Source organism: Grammomys surdaster, unplaced genomic scaffold, assembly GCF_004785775.1.
Source record: "Grammomys surdaster isolate TR1022 unplaced genomic scaffold, NIH_TR_1.0 125888, whole genome shotgun sequence".
NCBI lineage: Eukaryota > Metazoa > Chordata > Mammalia > Rodentia > Muridae > Grammomys > Grammomys surdaster.
In genome coordinates this window covers 1,959,277-1,982,273 of record NW_021620713.1, presented here as the reverse complement: position 1 = coordinate 1,982,273, position 22,997 = coordinate 1,959,277, and the positions used below count along the sequence as shown (strand labels likewise).

The following is a 22,997-nucleotide window of genomic DNA, read 5'->3' as shown; positions in this document are numbered from 1 at the left end:
TTATAGGAGTGATACGTAGGACAATGCGGGTTTACTTTGTTTGAGAGAACAGGAGAGGAAACTGAACATTTAAATCCTGGCTCTGAGATGCGAGCGCAGCATGTGCAGCAGCAGGAGTCATCATGAACTGGTCTAATGGAACACACGTCCGACACTCTGGCTTGCATAGTAGTCACTGCTAAGTGAGGGAGGCCATCTCTTCTGTGAGATTGCTATCAACCAAGAACAAAGCAGTTTCTTTCTACCTGGAAAACAATGAAGGAAATGTAGAGCTCTAGCAGTTTTTTCTCCACTGGAGTGACTTCTTACTTAGAACCCTGTCCATTTCTGTTTTAACATTGTTAGACTGGGTTTTCTCCTGAAATTAAGATTCTTCCCCATATAACTGAAGACCTTGTCTTTAGTAATCATTATAAAATATTCACAGCTGAATATGAAAATGTGTTATTAAGAGGTGAAATCAATTTGTCAAGAGGCATGTAATAATCCCAAACCAAATTTAATTGTCTATTTAAAACAAAACGAAAACATGATCCTTCATGTTGTTTGGTGGACTAGTCTTTCCAAACTATTAAAGATATATACACAGCTAGTGCCATCAGCCAGAGTACAGCCATCATTCATCTGTTCATTTTAAACTCTTATTTTAAGTACCTAACAATGGATGGTGTTTATACATATAGGGATTTCAAACCATTACAAGAGCACTGCATACACATAAATAGCAGGCAGTATAAAAGAACACATTCATGAAATCATCTGTAGTAAATCCTTGTTAGTTCAGGAGTCAGAGCGAGAGAGAATTTCTCGGGATAAATACAAGAAAAAATAAAGTCAGTGGCAGAAGCAGTGGACACAAGGATGATGAAGACAACAGAAACATCTATTCCAGACGAGAGAACTTTAGACAAGAGATCATAGTGTGAAATAAGGACAGAGAGAGTGCAGCGAATGGGAACCATAGAGACACATGAATACTTAATGGGACACCATGATTTCAACTTAATAGAATTTAAGCCATAGTCATTTTAGAGAAGAGAAAGCAAGGTGTGCTGTGTTGAAGAGAATGATATAATACAGTCATATTTTGGAAACAGCTTGGAAGAGTATGTCTCTGAAACTCTTTGTCCTTAAGGTACAGAGGTTAACATTTACTATAAATATGGAGATGAGCAAGGAGGCTTTAAATTTCCTGAAAAAGAAATGACAGCTTGATTATTAATAAACTGACCAGTAAGATTGGTTGTCAACTTTCTTATGGCCTAGAAAATATTGAGTATGTGATGATATGCTGATTCCAGAGGCAAGATTGATCATTACTGTAGTGTGATGGTTTTTAAGGTGTGTGTGTGTGTGTGTGTGTGTGTGTGTGTGTGTGTTAGTTCATTTGTTTGTTTTTAAGGATTCTAACTGTTCTTGGGAAAGCGAAATGTAGCTTGTGCAAAGAATCTGACTCTAGAAGCACTAAAACACTTACTCTAGTCAAGAGGGGTAAAAAGATTAGACTTACAGAGAATCTGGACATAGAGTTAATTCACTCTACTATCTTTCTCAATAATGTGCAAACTACTATGCTAGACCGTGGATGATAACATAATGGTAACTTTGCCATGACCTCTACTCTTAAGGAACTCACAACATAGGAGATAGAACTTTACAAGAAAGTAAGTCCCAGAGGTAGAGAAGTAAGTACAATTGACCAGAATGTCCCTGGTGAAGGACTCTGTAGCTGTACATTTGTAGAGTAGAAAAAAATGCATAATTTGGGAAAAGTGAACTTCAAGAACTTTAAGAAATAGGTGTCACTTTCATTATTGCATGGAACGATTAAACACTGGAAGCAATTTAATGTCAAATATTAGAATTATCTAATGAAAAGTTAAAATATTATATAATCATTTTAAATATGATATGCTTTATGTGTTAGTGTAGACAGTAAGATGCAACATGCAGAATAATAGACATTAATCTCATAAAATGAGAAGAGTAGATATTAAATATCATGTTTGAGTATGCACAGGAAAGGGTCTGGAGCTAACTCACTGAATAGCTGCTGATATTAGCAACTCTTATACAGAGGGACCAGGAAAGGGAAGCATATATCTTTGAATTATTTCTGTTTTGTTACAATGAGTGTGTACTTTTCTTTTATTGAAAATTTAATTATAGATGTTCATGCAGATATAAAAATAATAGGATCTCATTCTGTTGGCTCACATGTCTTTTCCTCTCATCTCACCCTCTAAGACTTTAAATTCACTTGTATTGTTTAGTCTGTTTTCTTCCTGTTGATACTGGTTAAATTCAGTCAATCCTTAGAGCACTAATCCAAGCTCCTATGGAATGGACCTCTCTCACTACTTAGACCATACAGTAAGCTTTTAGGTCGTTTGTTCCTGTCGTTATATATTTTCAGCACCATCATCTCCATTGAGAATTACGTAGATAGCTACTATGTATGCTGAGTTTAAGCCAGGAAGCCAGGGTAAAACAGGAAGTCATCTTATTTCTATTCAAGAGGGAAAAAAAAACAATTCTCAAAGACAATCAAAAAATTTCCTAGATTAGATCCTGGGAGAAATGTCTAACTGAAAGGGATGGACACTGTGGTATTAGTTCTTGGTATTACTATCAGCCAGTTGCAAACATATTCCCTGCATGTAGTTTAGAGCAAAATAATGTGTAAATCCCAAAGAAAATCTAATTGATTGGTCACTACATTTGAGGAAACATGGCAAGACTTAGAATAAACTAGGGAGATGAAAATTTGATTGTGTACAGCCTTCCAGATCTAAGGAAGTAGCCATACTAGTGGCATTGAGATCGAACAGCATGGGACGATGACTGCTGAAGTAATACCCTCCACTGGAGAAGGCTGATATAGTTATTGACACTATGGCCTACCAGTTTGTTGTAGGATATTTGTCCTTGAGCTTCCTGACCAGATTGTAGAGAAAGAGCTCACTAGCAAGTCAACAGCTATACAAAAAGTACTTAAGTAACGTACAGGAAATAAAAGAAAGTCTGGGGGTAGTCAAGTTTCTAGCAATAGGGAACTTCTCAAAGAAATCATTAGGGACCTCATTGAGGATAGTTCAGTCAGATGGAAGAAGCAGGAAGATGTAACACATACAAGGGTGCTAGACTTTAGTGACAACAGAGAATTTGGAGGTCAAGCCAGAGTCCTTTCAGTTGGCAAAGGTATCTGATAGGAAAACACATACCAAACTAGAGAGACCTGGAGACTAGGAAGCACTCTGATCCAGGAAAAGGGCTCAGAAAACCCAGGTCAAGAGAGGGATGTAACTGCCACAAGAGATAAGCTGACCTGTGAAGAGTCACTTATAAATAGTACATTGTAGAAAGCTCTTTTGCTAATAAGAAAAAGACATTTCAAAGACAGCAAACACTGTGGTGCAGAGACAGGATCACCAGCCAAAGCTGAATTGATAATACATTTCTGTGAAGCACTGCTAGCCTCGATTTCTATGACAGGACCTCTTTGTTACTGAAAAGACAAACAATATATCAATATGCAATAACATGAAACTCTGATATCTGTGAATTCAAATTTTATTTTTTAATTGCATTTCTTTCCAATGGCATATTTCAGTGTGTTAATAGACGTCTCCTATAGCCCAGGCCTCTAGCTTCCATTTACTAGTTGCAAATCAGGGCACGACTCATGTGCACTCTATTCATGTACACTCTATAAGCAGCTTTGTGGTCTTCCCCTGGCATTCATTGACGTCATGCATCGACTTATACGTACAGCTTGGCTCAGAAGTCTCTTACGGCCAACCCTGACAAAAGTATCTTTGATTCACCAGTTGTAAGTGTCATCTCAGAGGCTTACTGCTGAATAAATACCCTTTTTAGCTCTTTCTGAACTCTGGATGGCTGATTCAACTGAGCTTTTCTGGCTCAAACTCCCCTCCAAGGTGACTGATTCAGTCTGACTGCTCTCAGCTTATTACTCGATTGCTCTGCTTGACTTCAAACAAACTATTAACAATTTGTTCTGATCTTCAGACTTCTTCTTATTCTCTGGCTTCAACTGCCTCTGCATTTATTCATCTGCACTGCACCAGACTCAACTCCACTCAACAGAACACAACTGCATTACCTGAACTCAATTGAAGTGCATTCTCCTTATGCTACTCCTAAGTTGCCTATTTTTCCTATCTGGTCTCATGAGAGTTGGACATATCCTATCATTTATGCTGTCAAATCTGCCTCTTATTTGTCACTTTGTCTTCCTCTTAATTAGTCATTGTTTGGAATTAAAAGTGTATACTAAAGGAGAGTATTCCAGCCAGAGGGATTAAAGGTTTGTGGCATGTTTTCATTCCAGCTGGATCACACAGAAGGTCTTTGGATGTGGTCTCTTGCAGAACAGCCACATTGATGGATTAAAATTTCTGTGCACATCCCTAGTAGTATTACTTAGAGGCATACTAAAGCTGTGTTACTGTCTATCTCTGTCTCTCCATGTCTACCTCCTTGACACCCTTGTCCTGCTTTTTTCCTAGGCATTAACCTGGACTCCCAGCTTTGTAAATTTTTTGGCCGTCACCTTTGACAAAGGTGAAGCAACACAGAGTGCTATAATCATATTGTATATGCTTCTGCCTGCTATAGCCCTTGGCATTACAAGGGGTTTGGCTTGTAAACAGCTAAGAGAACCCTACCATAGAGGTTGGCAGCATTTCTACCTGGTTCATACCTCCTTGAAGCAATGAACATGAAACAACTTAGCATCCTGAATGCCTTCTGGGTACAAAGTAGGGAAGAAATAAACTGATTAAAATTCTAAAAATATCTTAATATCAAAGGGCAATGTACTAACAAGTATTGTTAAGGGTGTTTTTTAGAAAGAGTAGTGCTGAACACTGTTAGTAGGGATATAAGTTAAATTACAGAAATGATGTGCAGGGGGTATCAGCTCTAAAAACATACATACAAGTAGCATTAAACATACTGAGCAAGTTGTACTTATATATCTGTGAATATATTTGTAACAATAACTAATGGGAAAAGGAGCAATGAAATTTCCATTATAGCAAAGAAGGGTATATGGGAAGGTTCAGAGGAAAGAAAGGCAGAGGGGGAGATGGTATAATATTTTTAAACAATAAAAAATTAATATAAAATAAAAACAATGCTAGGCGTGGTAACATACTTGTAATCCCTGCCCTTGGGAGACTGAAACAAGACAATCAGGATTTTGAGGCCAGCCTAGGATACACAGTTCAAAGCCAGAGTTGTGACAAGAACCTATCTTAAAACAGAACAACAAAATTAAACCAGAACTTGCTGTAATCCATTTGCCATACTACTAGCTGACTTTTAAAGGAAAAAAAAAAAACAATATGTCAGAGGCACATGTTCACCTTCTTTATTACAGCACTACTCATAGCTGCCAGTATGTGGAATTGACCTATGTCTATCTACTAACACATAAATGTATGAGGAAAATGAAGTACGTGTATACAGTAGAATACTCTTCAGCCAGAAAAAGAATGAAATTCTGCAATTTATATCAACATGGCTGAAACTAAAGATCATTTTGTTAAGTGAAATAAACCAGGAACAAAAGAATTCGTATCTCTTCTGTATAGTATAAAAGATGATCATAGAAACTGAGTGGGAAAGTAGTCAACAGAATCTGATTTTGTTCTGGCTTTGCAAGAGACCTGCTGGCCACAGGTGAGTGAGCCACTTATCTCTGCACTGCCTTTCACTCTCTGAAAACAAATGCTTTGTGACTAGCCTCCAATTACCAATGTGGAAGGGCTTTAAAAAAATAAAAAGGAGGAAGAGTATTAAAGAAACAACTATTACTGGGAGGTCTGCAGAGTACACAGGGAGGCGAGGGAAGGAGGAAAGAGAGAAATTGAGACTGCAGAAGCAAGAAGGAACAAAAGAAATGAAGAAATTGGTCAGTAGTGAAGGCTGCTGGCTAAACCATCCTTAGGCAGAAGCTGCACATACGGAAGGAAAGGCACACTGCTTGTTGACATCAAGCAGAGCAAGTAAAAAGTACATGTCTTAGAAAACATATCAGACCAGTCAGCAGTGACAACCAGCTTAGGAGGCAAATAGAAGCCTGTGTTTGAATAAGAAGCACATCACTGAATTTGGAAGTGTGAAATCTTTTGAGGTTTCAGTTAGTTGGTTAATTAGTTATTTTGTTGGCTGATTGAGTTTTAATGGAGAGATTGTCTTGTTTTATTGAAACAGGATCTCAGTATTTAGCCCAGGCCTTCTTCAAATATGAGATTCTCCTTCCTTAGCCTCCTAAGTGCTAAAATTACAGGCTCATGTCCAGTGAGGTTGAGTTTGTAATGAAAGAGATAGGTTAGCAAAGCCTCAAGAAGGTAAAGATGTTTGAAACTGTCTCATTGGAGAATTGATTATGTATTGCTTCTCCATATTGTCTTCTCCAATGAGTTTGTGCCCCCAAAGTAGCAGAAGCTAAGGAATGCCTGTTGCTTAATGATCTGGGAACTATAGGATGAAGATACTTCCTCCTCTCAGTTTATGCAAGAAGAAAGAGACACAAAATCAAGGTTAACAAAAGAAAAATATGACTAGAGATGGTGTGTAAATTCTAATGTAAGTTTTCTATGTGATCCCTAATGCCAGAATGGTTCTCTTTGATGGTTACTTGGCTGAGAAGCTTAATTACGATGATGATCACATGCTTGGTAGGAATGTGGAGCATTTATAAAACAGCTGATTTTTTGCCACAGATTAATCTAATTGAGGTGTACTAGATTATGCTACAGTAGTGAATACTTCACTACTCCCTAAGTGTGGAGTAGCTTAGACACAAGAATCTTCTCTTACCTTTGTATGCCAATGCATATGGGACAAATCCCATGTGACAACCTGAACCTAATTACCTTAACACACAATCTCTGCAAAGTTTACTAAGCTCTCTAGAACTGCTTTCAGATATGTTTGTCTGAAGTTAGCATGAGTCAGTCAGCTTGCAGTCCACTGACTGAAATTTGTCTTCACCAACTGCAAGAGAGTAAACAAGAAATCTGTTTCCTCAGAAAGAATCCTAGATGTTAACAAACAAATAATGTCCCCATTGCTCAGCTTAGTACTTGGTACACAGTGAACAAAGCAGGCCTCATCTGCCCTTCCCGCAGAGCTCTGGATGCAGAGTAGTATGCTCCTGGGAAGAGCAAATTTCCCCCAAACCAGACAGGAGCTAGATCAAAGAGACTGCTCAATATATACAGAGTTATGTGGGAAAATCAGAAATGGTAACACTGTAAGTGACAAGTATGGAGAACTTAGAAATCTTCAATAAATATTTACTGAATGAGTGCTAAGTGAGGAATAAGAAGAAATTTAGCTCTCAGAAACGAAACAGGAAAGGCAACAGAGAGAGACAGATATAGGAAGAAAAAACACATGGAAACATTTTATGCTTTTCAAATGTTCTGAATAATATTTGGGAATAAAAGCTGTTCTTGCCGTATCTTTTGCTTCCAGGAAGCCTGAAATATTTCCCTGCTGGTCTCTTCTGCCATAGTGAGGGTGTGAAGGAATGAATTCCCTGCCAGAATGTTTTGTCCTTACCTAGACAGTAGGGTGGGCATGACTGGGAATCCTGGGTCTTGGCAAATTGACTGAAATGCCTTGTTTGTTAAAGTAAGCTCGCTTGACTGGCATTCATCAAACTTAAAGGTCCATGGGAAAAAACGAAATCAAACAGCTAGGTGCTGAATATGTTGAAGTTAAGTAGAAAGCTCATGACCAAAGTTGTGTAGAATATTATCAAACATCTTTAAAACATTCAAAATCATTTATACAAACCAAGACTATTTAAAAACAAAATAGCAAACATGCCAAAACAACCCCAACAGTTTAGAGATCAACCTTGTCTTGTTACAGGCACTCCCATCTCTCTGTCCTGCACTACAGCTCCTTTTACTCACAAGTACTGACAGTTGAATACTTAATACTGGATTTTTTCCATGTCCAGAATCACACAATATGCAACATTATTTTTCATGGCTACTAAGGCTTGTATCACATGTACCAACATATATTTGTCACCACCTTACATTCCGACAAAATTGTCATTATAAGTAATGCTGTTATAGTACACTGTAGCAAAATTTCTGTGTGCATCCTTTTAGGCTGACTTTTATAAATTACTGTTATTGAAGCAAAAATGGTGCACACATTAAGGCCTCTTATAACCAATAGCAAATTGACCTCTAAAGACTATTTCTCATTGCCCACCAGAAGCGTGTGAACCCAAATGTGATCTAGAGACTTAGATTTCTTGCTAAAAGTGTGATAGCAGATGTGCCATCATTAAACCCTTCACTGTCCATGCAGTACTTTCTGTTGCAACCTCATGTAGGAGAGTTTCATCTTTAGATTTCTTTGAAAGTATCTTAGACTAGTAGTATGTTGTACTAAATGGGTTCATTAATATCATGGACACTATATGTCCCAGTAGATGTCTGAGGCTCATGCCTTGTTGTAGGGTATGGTCAGTGTATGGGAAACTCTTTAAAAGTTCAATGTTGGGCAATTTCCCATTTCACCAAAAAGAAAATTATTAAAAAAGAAATTCAGCTAAACTGATTGTCTTAGTTAGGGTTTCTATTGCTACAATGACCATGACCAAATACCATGACTGAAAAGCAATTTGGGGAGGAATGGGTTTATTTGGCTTACACTTTACTATTGTTGTTTATCAGCAAAGGAAATCAGAATAGGAACTCAAACAGAGCAAGGACCTAGAGGCAAGAGCTGATGCAGAAGCACGGAGCAGTGCTGCTTATTGGCTTGCTCCCCATGGTTTGTTCCACCTGCTTTCTTAGAGAAAGGACATGGCACCACCCACAATGAGCTGGGCCCTCCTCTATCAATCACCAATTAAGAAAGTGCCTTTCAGGCTGTCCTACATCCGGATCTTATACAGTCTCCCTCCTTTCAGATGATGTTAAGCACATATGATAAAGACTACCTTAAGAAGTATTGCTCTTCCCTGCCCTCATATCTCAGGAAGCACTAATCTCTCATTTTCAATAATGCAGCGGAGAATTATAATGCAATAAAAGGGATAGATAGGCCTGAATCTGTGTATACTAAATATTGACTGAGAGAGTGAACACTGCTAGTCAACATGTAAAATAATCAGAAGAAAAAAATACTTTCATTTAGCACAGGCATGAAAAAAAAATCAAATGTTTTTGACTTGCTCAGTTTGTCAGTGTTTTCTAATGACAGAAGAGAGGTTAAAAGACACTAAAATTAAAGAAATATATCCTTCCATAAATCCTATTTAAATGGAATAAATTTTTTAACATTCTAAGGTGTGAATATTTCAGTATTTCTTGCATTTAATTATACTGTTTTAAACTATCTTATTCAGACAGATGTAGACCAGATGTCTTTAAAATACTTGTTTTTTATTTATAATTCAGAAATTTGATTTTTATTACAGAAAATAGTTATATACCAGTAACTGAATTTCTCATTTACTAATTATATAAAATAAATCTGTAAAATTATTAAACTGCTATATTAAATATGAAAATTGTATCATTCAGGGAACCTCATGAAAAATGACATCTGTACCTCTTAATGTGTTAATTCACAATTCAGTCAATATTTTCAGTATCATGAATCGAAACAAATGCATCTTCTAATTAACATTTTAAAACAGCATTTATAATCTTACAAAACTCTTAAGATTTTATAAAATTAGAGTTCTCAAACAATTTGTTTCAAGTGCTATGCCTCTCAGTTTGATTTACTTCAAATAATAAAGGATGCAAAGGCAAAATGTTCATTGCTTTTTAAGATGATGTGTATTATATACATGTACCATGGGGAAGTGTTTGGATAGTTTTCATATATACTACTGCTGTGGGCAAGAACAAAGACCCCAAACAGCTTGAGAGGAAAGAATATACTGTATGCTGTCTTCAACCATATCAATCAAATAACTGCCACCTTATCTGTAAGATACTTCTCTAGGCTGATTCTCTTGGAGATACTTAGATGAAGAGGAGGGAAAAAATGGAACATAATATAGCTTTAGAGAGTAACACTGGAGGGAAATCTATCCTCTTAGTGATCTAAATTCTTCATTTGGAGTTCCAGAAAAGAGGATATGGATCTCCGGCATATCATGTATTCTAAATATTGGTGTGTGTGTGTGTGCATGTGTGTGCAGTTGTATGCATGTGTGGTATGTGCATGGTAACGTAAAAGCAGATGTAGTTTTTAAGTGGGATGAAACTTAACTGAGTAAAGAGCATAGTTCCTAAAAGATTCCAGTGTTTTTAAAGTAGGATTTAGGAATATCTATTTTTATTGCTTCTAACAAAGTAAATGCACTACAACTTACCACATACTTTAGACATTTTTTCTAGGTAGACTAAAGCTTTAATATTCAATAGTCATTTGTATAAGAACACAAAAAATATTGGTTAGAATCCCCTTTCATTTTGTTTAAATCACAATATACAACTGACAATAAAGTAGTTTACTTGTCCAAAGTTATCCCTCATAAATAGGGAAATTTTATACTCAAGTTAGTATACAACATAGAGGAAACTATCTGGTTTTGGAAACAGCCTGTTAGCTTTCAACCAATGAGTATTTTGGATGTTTTTACCATTTCTTTACTTGATGGTTCCAGTAAAAGTAGACTCATAGAAATTAAAAACTGAGATGGAATTATTTTGGGAAGTATGGCGTAACAATTCTAAGTGCTGAGTGCTTTTGAATACAGAAACCAAAAAACAAACAAACAAACAAACCCAAAAAACCCACCCCCCTACAAAACCCAAAAGGCCAACCCCTCCACCAGTAACACCACCAGCGCATGCACACATGCAAGTGTGCACACACATGCACATACCCCAACTGATTGATTACTAGAGATCATGAGCATTGAGCAGGGTTCTCTAGCTGGGGAAAAGATGTCTAGTGATGCCATGGGGCAGCTTCAGTCTTGTTTTGTAGTTCTTTTAGACAGAATGTCAGACAACAGGTGATAGAAGTAAGCTAGTTGTCTGCATGGGGGCACTACTCTTGAGTCAAGAGTGTAGGAAAGTTGAGGTGGAACAAAACTGCTTCCTGAAATATGAGGGTAGGGAAGAGCAACACTTCTTAAGGCATTCTTTACCATATGTGCTTAACAGTATTTTATGTCTACATCTACCCATTACACTATAGCTATAGTCTCAATTCTTGGATTTATGTTGCTCAAAGCTCAAAATAATCAATATGCTAGATAGTTTTATGTCAATTTGACATAAGCTAAAATCATCTGAAAGGAGGGAGACTGTATAAGATCCAGATGTAGGACAGCCTGAAAGGCACTTTCTTAATTGGTGATTGATAGAGGAGGGCCCAGCTCATTGTGGGTGGTGCCATGTCCTTTCTCTAAGAAAGCAGGTGGAACAAACCATGGGGAGCAAGCCAATAAGCAGCACTGCTCTGTGCTTCTGCATCAGCTCTTACCTCTAGGTCCTTGCCCTGTTTGATACTTAGAGCATGTCTGCAGCTATTACAGTTCAGAGAGGTAAGAAAAGCCTCTGAATTCAGGGGCTTCCTGCACCAGCAGAAAAACCTGATTGGAACTGGCACCAGATGAACAACACATTTTTCTTACCATGTACCCTAAGGTAATACTAAGTATATTTTCTGTTTATTTACAGGGAGCATGACAAAGATCCAGAGACGTTTTTAAAGGTATTAATGCATCTAAAAGATTTAAGGCTCAATTTCCTCGTCTCTGTCCTCGGAGAAACTTTTACAGATATACCAGGTACCTGTTTTGAATTTTCTAATGTGTGTGTATTACAAATATGACAAACTGTTTTGTCTTTATATAAAGACATAAGTACTCAAACTTAAGGATTAATTTCTTCTTTGTTAGAATAGCCAAACTGAGCACTGTTAACCAAGATTATATGACAGTATTAAACTCAGATTCAATTAAAAAAATACTTAAGTAAGCATTCTTTGATTTAAGTTGAGAATAGTCATCTCTTTTATAAAATATAGTTTATACAATGTATTTTTCTGTAAACAAAATATATTGCTGTGAGCATCTTAGCACTTACAGAAGTCGGAAATTTCTAATTGGATGTACAACCTCTCACCTCTGGGGTCACTGGTTTGCATTCTGCTCATATTGGTAATGGACCAAGTACATTACCATGTATGAGGTGCCCTGGATAAAGCATCTAATTTAAGGTATGGTTGGGCCTTAGCCCATATCAGTGTGCTCATTGGTGTATGCCTCTGTGCTTAACTGAATCAAAATTAATGTGGAAGCTGCAAGCAGTGGATCCTCTCATTCTTTACACTACATGATGCTTTTCTGGGGTCATTTCCTTTACCTTGTATCTTAGTGTGCTGTGCTGGGGTCAGTGAAATCACAAGCATTCATATTTGTTGGTTGGTTGGTTGCTGGTTGGTTGGTTGGTTGGTTGGTTGGTTGGTTGGTTGGTTGGTTGGTTTGAACAGCCTGGGTATTAAACCAAGCAACATCAAATGTTCAAACATAGTCTTGTTGAGCAGTTTCTTGCTATGGTCTGGTATGTCACTGAAAGGCTGCCTGCAGTGCACATTCCTTTAGACAGTGCTTTCTGAGTGTGGCTCAGTAGCAGGAACTGCAGCCAGCCTGTCCTCTATGGCCTTATCTCATAGCTTGCCTTCTCTTCTGCAGTGTATACACCAGACCTTTCTCTGGTCCTCTAAGGTAGCAAGCTTCTGTTGACCTCATCTGCCTGTTATCTTCTGTTTTCTCCTCTTAGTCTCAGCTCTGAACCATTTTCATGTAGCTTGCCCATGTTCTCCTAGCACACTGATTTTCTTCATGGTGCTTCATAGTATTTTTCACCAATCACCGCATGCACACATTTAGTAGACTTTAGAATGTAAGTTACATAAGGACTAAAGACTGGCCCTGTCTCGGTCATTTCTATCACTGGCAACACTGACCAATGGAGTGCTGGAGGTCAGTAAACACTTACTAAATGAGTGAGCAAAGGTATACATGCTCCCTCTCAACCAGGAACTTACAGTCGTGTTAAGGAGAGAACAGAAAATAGAGAAGGCATCAAACTGACACAGTTATGGATGTGTAATGAATGACACATGGCGCTTAAAGGGCTAACAGTCAACAATATTCTAGTAGCCAGAAGTAAAAGATTGATTAAATTGTTCCAAACAGGGAAAAAAACCACACCTAAGCAAACATTTTAGAAACTGTTCTTAAAGGAAGTCCAATTGGACTTCCAATGAGAAATGTCGTGGCATTGCTAAAGGAAATGCTATGAGGGGTTTCTGCAGACCTTGGTACATTCACATTGCCTTCCACAGACAGGGTAGTGTCAAGGTACAGAGAGTGTTGGTCACTAAAGCAAATGAGGTATAGTGAGGCAGAATCAGTATAAAGTCTCTGTTGGTGACCCCAGAGTGATTCTGCAGCAATGGCAAAGAGATGAGTGAGGGAACTATGAGAGAGAGGGAAACAGAGAAGAATTTGATGGTTTAGATTACATAGAAGAAAGGAAAGAAACTTTACCAACGTTCATAGTTGGCAAGTTCAATTTGTATTTGTGTATGCCACCACTGAGTGCTTGTGGATAGACTAACAGGAGAAAATAGAGGAAATGCCTAAGGGGTTTCTTACCAGCATCACTACAGTGTACTTTTAGCCACCTCTGTGAAGCTGGCTAGATTTTCACTTCAAAGTAACATATCCCTGAGTACTTCAGGATCTCTACTACTCATATCCATATTAAATGATGCAGCATTGTAGAATGTTAAGATGTGAAACAGTTTTGGGTCCAAGCATTTAGTGTTCAGTAAGATCATGTTCTGTCTTACTGTTCACTTGGGTTTTCCTTGAACATACCCTTACAAGACTGTCTCTCCCTACAAGGCAACTGGGATGTAGTACAGTACTTACAGAGTACTGAGGGACCTACAGGAAAGAACATCACATTGTCTGTGTACATGTTCCTTTACTTCTACGCACACCTTGGCCTGGTTTATGTCTCACCCACAGGTCCATGTGTTGTTTCCAATGGGAATCAATGCTTCAGTCACCATGCTTCAGCTTGCAAATGAAGGAATCAGAATTACTAATGGAGTGAATATTGCTTCTGTATGCTTTCTAGTTGTAGCTTTTGATGGCCGTGTAGCCTTTACTTCACAAGCTTCCTAACGAGCTATGTGTGTAACCTCTGTCATTCTGGCCATTCCCCTGGTTTATTTAACAAATACTTGTACATACTAGGCATTACTCTATGCCACTTGGAAATACTAGCTAACTTCCACACTGTTCAGGATGATACACCTCTCTCTCTCTCTCTCTCTCTCTCTCTCTCTCTCTCTCCCCGTCTCAGAATAAACACTTCAAGTAGGGTCATACAACTAAATAAAGTTGTAATTGACTGCTGCTTTGAGTTTTGTGTACTATTTTCTGACTCAACATTATCTAACTTAAAGTGTTCATTTTTCCCTAACTTACTTCTAACACTCCTACCCTCCAAGCAATCATAATGAGATTTACACTATTAATAACTACCTAATTGATAAGAAGAGAAACAATGACTCTGAGGGTCAGTTACTTTCAATAACTGCCTGTATGTTAGTCTTTTCTCATCCATGTAACATTCAGATGCGTTAGAAAGCCAAGAAAGAGAGTTTATATGCTGTAGGAACATTAGGTGGTTTTTCCTCCAACTTGATTTTGTAACAGCCAGGTCCTGAACATTTGTAATCCCAGTACTCAGATGGTTGAGGGAAGAGGACCTCAAGTTCTAAATCAGCCTAGGCTACACAGGGAGACCGTGTCTGCAAGCTCCCCATCCCCCATTGCCTTTATCTGTCCACAAAGCACATAGGAGAAAATAACAGTGTTAACTGAAGACACTTGTGCGGACAAGAAACTGTTATCAATACTAAATTTCTCTTGAGAATTTTAAGACTATAGTATGATTTTATGTGGTTTTATTTCTGTTGGTTATTTTCAAGCAAAAAATCATTTTATAAACCTCATTTCCTTGGAAAGTGTCACAAAATTAAGAAGATTCATTATGTTTTATAGCCCTGTGACTCATAATTTTTGTATTCTTTGTTTGTTTTTGTTTTTGTTTTTGTTTGTTTTGTCGTCACAAAAGAGGAGAAAGTACAAAGATAGTTGGTGACTTATGCAATCCTCCCTGGGTATACTGGGCAGTGTAGGCAAGGGAATGACCAGGCCAGGAGTAGAGCACAGGAGTAGAGCAGGTCAGCATCCACATCACTTAGCATTGCTACAGCTGTGAACACACCTGTTTTAAGTACCTCCTTTGTACCAGTCACTGCAAGTCATACAGGATGATTGAACATGGTTTGCTGCTTTATTGATTACTTCCTGGAGCAATGCTCTCAATGCTAGATTGACTATTTCCTGATCCCACATATGCCCAGAACTGTTCTCTGCCCTTCCTCCATTGTTTGACATAGTCTTCACAATAAACCATGCAAATCAGCCAATGTTGGATTTTCTATTTATGAAAAAAATAAGATCACAGAGAAGTTTTATTGCAAAAACCGTTGATGCAAACTTTGTGCAGTCTCCAAGGCCAATGCTTAGTATGTGTTCTCCATGGCAATCCAAAGACCTCTCTCCATTTTATAGGGAAGAAAACAGGAGGTATGATTATAGAAAATCCTGACTACTCCTGTGAATCAGTTCCATGTTCTTTGATAGTCCATTTGTAAATGAAAAGCTATTTTTTAAAAAACTTTAAAATTTATGTCATAAATAATTTTTTACCCCTTAGATATTAAAGTGTTCTCATTACAAAAAAAACTGTCAAAACAAATATGAAATAGAAAAATATCCCACATAATATTTGTCATCAATGTTCTCTATATTACTTGAATGAAGGAATGGGTCTGTCATACTAAAACAATATCTTATCAGGTTTAGAGAAATGTACTTTGAAACAAAACCCTAAAGAATTAAGAGATGAAAAAAAGATGTCTTTTCAGTATGCAATAACACCAAGTAGAACAAATTCTAAGTGGTTTTGTATTATGTTTTCTGTTTCAACAGAAGTAACTTTCATTTAATATAACTTTTAACATTCTTCTCAACTCTCAGCTCTTAAATTAGGATAACCTAGGCTACACTAAGAAACATAAAACCTTACTTAAAATTGCAGTGGCTTAAAACGTAAAATGGATTTCTTGTTCACACCATATGTTTATGCAGATGAGTGCCATGCACTGCTCATGTCAGTAGATGAGGTCCCTACCTGATAAAAGACAAAACCCGTCATTCTAAGCATTACCAGTTACCTGAAGAACTAGAAAACTCACTCTCCATGTGTAAAAGTAACTTTTCTTTGCCTATTGTAGCTGAATAAACTCACCTTTTCTACCTCTTTCTGAACTCTAGATGGCTGGTTCAACTCAGCTGTTCTGACTGAAACTCATCTCTAAGCTGACTGATTCAATCTGGCTTCTCTTGGCTTCTCACTGAATTGCTCTGCTTGGTCTCAAACTAACTCTGGCAATTTGTTCTAATCTTCTGGCTCCCTTTTATTCTCTGGTTTCAACAGCCTTGTGAGCTGCATAAACTCACTAACTCAACTGCCACAAGCTGCCAAGGGAACTCAGCTCTACTGTACTGACTCTTTGATGACTGACTCCCAACTGACTGACCCTCTCCTCTCCCTGTGCTGCTCTTATAGCTTCTCTTCCCTGTGCTGTTCTGGTGAAAACTGGGCGTATCTATCTCTGCTTCATTCTGTCAGATATTTCTCTTACTCATCACTTTACGTGTCCTTCAATTAGATGTCACTTTCAAACATGGCTGCTTCCTTCTACAAACTAATTTTACCTTAAATATGTGTACTAAGGGCATGTCTGTATTCTAGACAGAGAGATAAAGGTGTGTGACATGTCTTCATTCCAGCTGGATCACAAAGATCACGTCTTTGGATGTAATCCCTTGTCAGAGCAGCCATGTTGCTGGATTAAAATTCCCCTATACTTATGTCATCAAGGAACTGCACTGGCTTATAAATAACACAGGCTCTACTCTATTTATTGGCCAAAATATCAAGGCACTGCCCAATCATAAGAAAAGCCAGCCCTGCTCACTATCAAAAGCCAGGAAACAGAAATAATTTTATAAACTGCATGGTGGGCCACCAGAACTCATTAATGTACACCATGATTTGTAGCTTCTCAGAGAGAAAGCTGTGCCTCTCCAGGATTCTATCCCCATCTGGATAGGTCTAGTCCAGTTCATAAAGAGATTACAAAATTTTTGGGCATTGGCTGCAGCATTCTGGTTGGGAGCAACCTGATGATTTCTGAAGATATATCTGGTAATTCATAATTCTTTAAGAGGGAACCTCTATGAAGTAGAGGTGGTCTATGAAGTAGGGTAAGTTCTAGGTGTTTTGGCATTTTATAAAGCTTATAGAGACTATCAACCTGGAATGATTTCCCTCCTTCCCTGGGGACATCTGGCAACATGCATACATATTTTATTGTCATAACTGTTGAGCGGGGGTAAGATGCTGCCAAATAGGACACTAGTTATTCTGCCAAGCATACTACACAACTCAGCTCAACCCACAACACAAGCACATCCAACCTACTAAAATAGCAGCAGCACCAAGATTGAGAAGGCTTGATTACAGAAATTTAAATCATCAAAATAGGTTAGAATTGGATTCTATAGTTTTCCAGATGAACATCAGCTAACTCAGCTGTGCAATAAAAAGGACATAGGAAAGGAAAAGCAATAAAACTACCTACTCTATTTCAATGAATTTTTATGAAGATTTCCATAGGAGTAGGTAATTTGAGGGAAAGTGCTAAAGTGCTATGCAAATTTTGTTATAAGAATTAAGGACTTCTCTTTGGAGGTTGTATGCAGAATGAGTTTCTGAAATACTTTTTGGATGCCAAGAAGACATTGAGTGTGCTGTATCTTAAAAGTTCATTCTTATTCAGACAATTAAAAGGTCATTTTGCTCTATAAACCATCTGTATCTAGTTTTGTGTATAAAAGGAACCAAGAAGCCTAGGAACTCTTCAATGCACATGTTTGAGTGTTGGCCAGTTCTCATGACAAGGTCACATTGTTAGCCCTTGAGATGATTTTTTTTTTTAATTTTAGTAAATGTTTTAAATATCAAGTCAATGGAATGTGTTTGTATACTTCATAATTTCCCACAAATGGTAATTCTAAACAAAATATTCTTTTGTGTAAGCAGCCAAGACCTTATGTAAGATTCTTCTTCCTTCTTACAGATATGGTAGTCTTGCTTCAAAGGAGTTTTAGCTGAGACATTCAGGCAGCCAAAAAGGTCTGAAGAAAACTGAAAACCTGAAACATGGTTTTGGCAGACAGAAGCCATTCTGGTTCCCCTGTTATTTAGGTCAAGAGTGGTGTGTGGGAAGCTGCTGAGGAGTATCTGGCCTGGCAGTGTTACTACTGTGATCTTGTCATGGTCTTGGTTCTTAGCTCTGGAGTAAAACGCTTGATAATCACGTGGCAGTTTCCTCTCCTTCCACCTCCTCTCTCCCTCAGCTTCCAGCTGCTGTCTCATCTTCAGCAGTGTGGCTATTCCAAAGAGCTAGTACCAGGAAGAGATACACAAATAAACTACATTAATGTAAAGTTTCTACATTTTTCTGTAAACTAAGTCCAATACAAAATAATTTATTAATTTATTAATATTGAATCATAAGATCATATGTGGTATGAAATAAATTCTACTAGTAAGACAAGACTGAACTCCACTGTGTCAAGAACATATCATTCCTTAAGCCAGTCCTCTTTCTGAGTACTTTTTTTAGTCACTTTTTATTCCCTTTACATGAAGGTGTTTACCAGCCACCTCTTCTATTCATTAATGTATTGTGAATATCAAATGAAGAAAATTCCCTCTAGAATCTGTCTGATTTGAAAGGAAAAAATGTTTATATGTTTACATTTTATTATAGCATGCCTTTGTTTATAACTTTTTCATAATTTGGGGTATATTGTTTATGAACAACCTTCTAAGGCAATCTAATATATTGAAATCCCTAAGTATAGTGGAGAAAATGGTGTTTTAACTCCATTTAGATGCACATGTATAAATGAAAATCTCAATACATGGAAGTGCCCTCACATGGCTTTCAGAAAGAAGTGTGTGAGAAAGTCTGTTTCCCAGGAATCCAAAACCCAAGATAAGTGGAATTTGTTGCCAGTCTTATGGTAAAATGAAGATGACAAACCACCATGGCAAAAAAAAAAAAAAAAGAAGACTAAAGAATGAAAATGAATTTTCTCCTGACTGGAAAAAATCAATACTATGTATATTTTTCATAGCAGAAATGGTAGTACATTTTAAGATAATTTAAAACCTTAGCAGAGTCCAATTAGGGTACCACCATATTACTTTTTATGTCCTCCCACAACTGCTGTGAGTCTTGTAAAAAAGAAAATAAGTGAAAGAGAAGAATATCAGAGCTACCAGGTACAGAGAAATTACAGTGGAGAACCTGTCTTGTCAGACTCAAAATGCTTCTGAAATGATAGCTTTTAAAGAGTGTATTACAGATCGACACGGGAGTTTTGACCTGCTCTGTTTACGACCTGTGCCAGTTCACCCCTCCTTAGACAACCTGGTGGTCCCCTGCTCCCGGGAGGTCACCATATTGATGCCGAACTTAGTGCGGACACCTGATCGAGTGCGCTACAGCCCAAAACTCCTGGACTCAAGTGATCCTCCTGTCTCAGCCTCCTGAGTAGCTGGGACTACAGGCATGCACCACCACACCCAGCTAGCCCAAAAGCTCGCAATACCCAAGATACAACTCACAGACCACATGAAGCTCATGAAGAAGGCAGACCAAAGTGTGGGTGCTTCGGTTCTTCTTAGAAGGAGTAACAAAATACTCATGGGAGCAAATATGGAGACTAATGTGTGGGGCAGAAACTGAAGGAGAGGGGTCCGAAGACTGTTCTACCCTAAGATATTCCACCTCACACCAGACATAATGGCTAAGATTAAAAATTCAGGTGATAGTGGATGCTGGCAAGGATGTGGAGAAAGAGGAACACTCCTCCATTGTTGGTGGGATTGCAAGCTGATACAACTACTCTGGAAATCAGTCTGGTGGTTTCTCAGGAGATTGGACATATATTACCTGAGGACCCAGCTATACCACTTGTGGGCATATACCCAGAAGATGCTCAAACAGGTAGCTGATAAACAATAAAGGTAATGATACGAGAAGAAATAAACTCTATATCAAAATTTAAGGGGAAATCTATAATTTTACCACTAATAAAACGTGAATGCAGAGGATTGATGAGTAAGCAGTTGCAGTCACCAAAGCAATAACAGGAAACATATATCATGACCAACAGCAGCCAGCATGGGGTTAATATCTGTATTCAGGATGAACACAAGTATAAATAATTTTCCTGAGCCCTGTAAATTAATATACTTTGATTTTTCTTGGTAATTTCACATCGCAAATTCCATCCAGTAGATCCCAAGGTAGAGGATCAGATGACCAAAGTGTTTTTAGCCTCCTTCCCTTCTCTGCCATCCCATTGCTAGTAGAACACTGAGGTCCTGATCATCCCTGACCCGCCCCTCACCCGCTTCTGGCTGACAGTCTTGCTCCTGCTTTCTAAAACCTTGCCTTTTGCAAAAGACTCACAGTTCTCTCCCAGGCTCTAGGCATTTATATGCCCATTTTACCCACCAGATATCAGTATTCTTCCTAAACCCCAACTACCCAAGAACAGACTTGTAGTACTGCAATAGTGATAACTATATATCTTGCAGATTTTCTTCTGTATGGTGGACTTCAATTCTTTTATACTAAGGGAGCTTACTCGCAGTCCTACCCTAACCTAGTGTCTTATGAATTCCCATTCTTTGTCATCTTCTGAATGCATCTGTTCATTTACCCACCTCTTTGGCTTGTGTTATTCACGGCCTAAATTCCTCTGCTCCTTCCCCCACAGGCACACATACCCTTTCCTCCCCTGACAAACTCCCAAATCCAGAAGAGTCTCTTCACCTTTGTGTGGCTAGCCATACTCATTCCTTCACTTGTCAACCTCATGTCACACTGCACTAGGGTCATTTGACATCTGTCTGCTTGGGTGAGGCCATGGCAGAGCTCCCCCAGAAAACAGTTTCTAGGGATATAATACCAACTCAGGATGACTTTCATAGAGCAGTTGGGGCACTTCGTAATTCAGCCCCCACTGACGAGGGTGAAGGTCCTTGTTAGTGGCTGAGCAGCTCCTCTCTCAGAAAAGCCCTGTTAATCTTATCCACCCTTTCCTTCTGAATACTGAAAACATCTGCAGTGCAAGTAGTGCTAGCACTGCACTCTGATTTCTCGGTGCAGGGTCCCGGGAGTCTGGCCTGCTTCTGTGGTCACTCCCAGGCGTGCCATGCCTTGGCTCATCGTCTACTCCTGCAGCTCCACTGAGTGAGATATGTATCATTTCTACTAGAGCCAGAAGATTGGGAGTGAGTCTCAAGACAAGATCATTTTCCATTCTACCAGGGGGAAGACCATGAAGATAATATGTTCCGGAATACAACTCCCAAAACATCTCTCAAGAAATTGTTCTCAGAAGTTATAACTGTGTGAACATCACTGAGGAAAAAAAAATGTTCTTTCATTTTCATAAAATGGTCTCAAAGTTTGTGGGAAATGTACATTTGAGAAAGACACATGGAAATCAGTTAATGAATGGAAAAGATAATCAAGACATTCATAGACAAATAGGAATGTGGAAATAGACCTAACTGAACACTTGCAGAGGCATCCATGGCTTAGATGTACTGAAATACAGGAGAAAGAACGTCCCTGTAGACAGGAGAGATGAGGCTGTAACCCACCCAGTGCTTTGATTACATCTGCACACTTTGGGGTTCCTGCATTTGTATATTGTAATCATATGTCATGATTTGGATCCTGATGTGATCACAATAATATTTTCTCCTCTCTGAGACCAGAGAAGGGCCTATGTATCTCAGCCTGACTATTCCTGTTGTGCCTCCCTCAGAACTGGAGTCTGACAGAAAACAGCACAGTAAGGAGTATGTGTCTAGATCCATGGAGTAAGCTTTGCCAGCAGCTTCCCTTGGCCTATGTTGGCTTAGTTGCAAGGGAAAGGCATCAGCTCTTTGCTGCCATGAAAGGAACAGGACCAGAGCCTGGGAAGGTCAGCTGTCAAGTTCGGGCTCTGACACTCTTAGCTGGGTCACCTCTTCCTGCTCCATTTTACTCACTATACCATCCGTTCCTTAGGAGGAGCTGGGACTTTGTGTACCAGGGCTTCTCAACTTCAAATGAGGGTCACATTTCCACTTGAAAACATTTTACCGAGTTTTATTAGAAAAACAGTTAGAATCATAATGATACTTTTTCAAAACATTGCATATTCTTCCCCATCACATAATTGAAAGTAGCTGATATAAACCAGGTACAACTATTCCAGTTACCCTGCTCTGTGATTTGATCCCATCACTGCCTGTCATAGTCTTCTTACTTCCAGGTACCAGAGGAGACCTCTTCCCCACTAAATCTATTCCTTCCTCCATCCATCTCCTCAGTGAGCTCACCAACAATGCCATATCTGATCCAAGCCTTTGAAAGATGCAATTCTTTCTTGTGTACATTTTTCTGCTGTCTTTATCAATCAAATACAGATTCATTCATCTGTTCTTCCCAGACAACTATAGTATCCCCTTATCTGTAGGAAATACCTTCCAAGGTCTTGAGTATCAAAACCTGTTTGTGTGTGTGTGTATGTGTGTGTGTGTGTGTGTGTGTGTGTGTGTGTGTGTTACAGTGTAAATAAGCAGTTAATACAGTATGGCTATAACTTTTGTAGTTTGATTTTTTTTTGTTTGTTTTGTTTTGTTTTTTTGTTTTTTTGTTTTTTTTTTTTT

At 38.4% G+C, this 22,997-nt stretch overlaps 1 protein-coding gene across 5 annotated transcripts in view; it reads left to right on the top strand.

The window, feature by feature from the left end:
* Gtdc1 (glycosyltransferase like domain containing 1) overlaps nucleotides 1-22,997 on the top strand; it is a 352,841-nt gene that overhangs the window by 314,829 nt on the left and 15,015 nt on the right. For all 5 annotated transcript variants that reach the window (XM_028752204.1, XM_028752205.1, XM_028752203.1 and 2 more), the window contains one exon: nucleotides 11,712-11,821. In XM_028752204.1, the coding sequence (XP_028608037.1) occupies nucleotides 11,712-11,821 (110 nt within the window). The remainder of the gene's footprint in view (nucleotides 1-11,711; nucleotides 11,822-22,997) is intronic.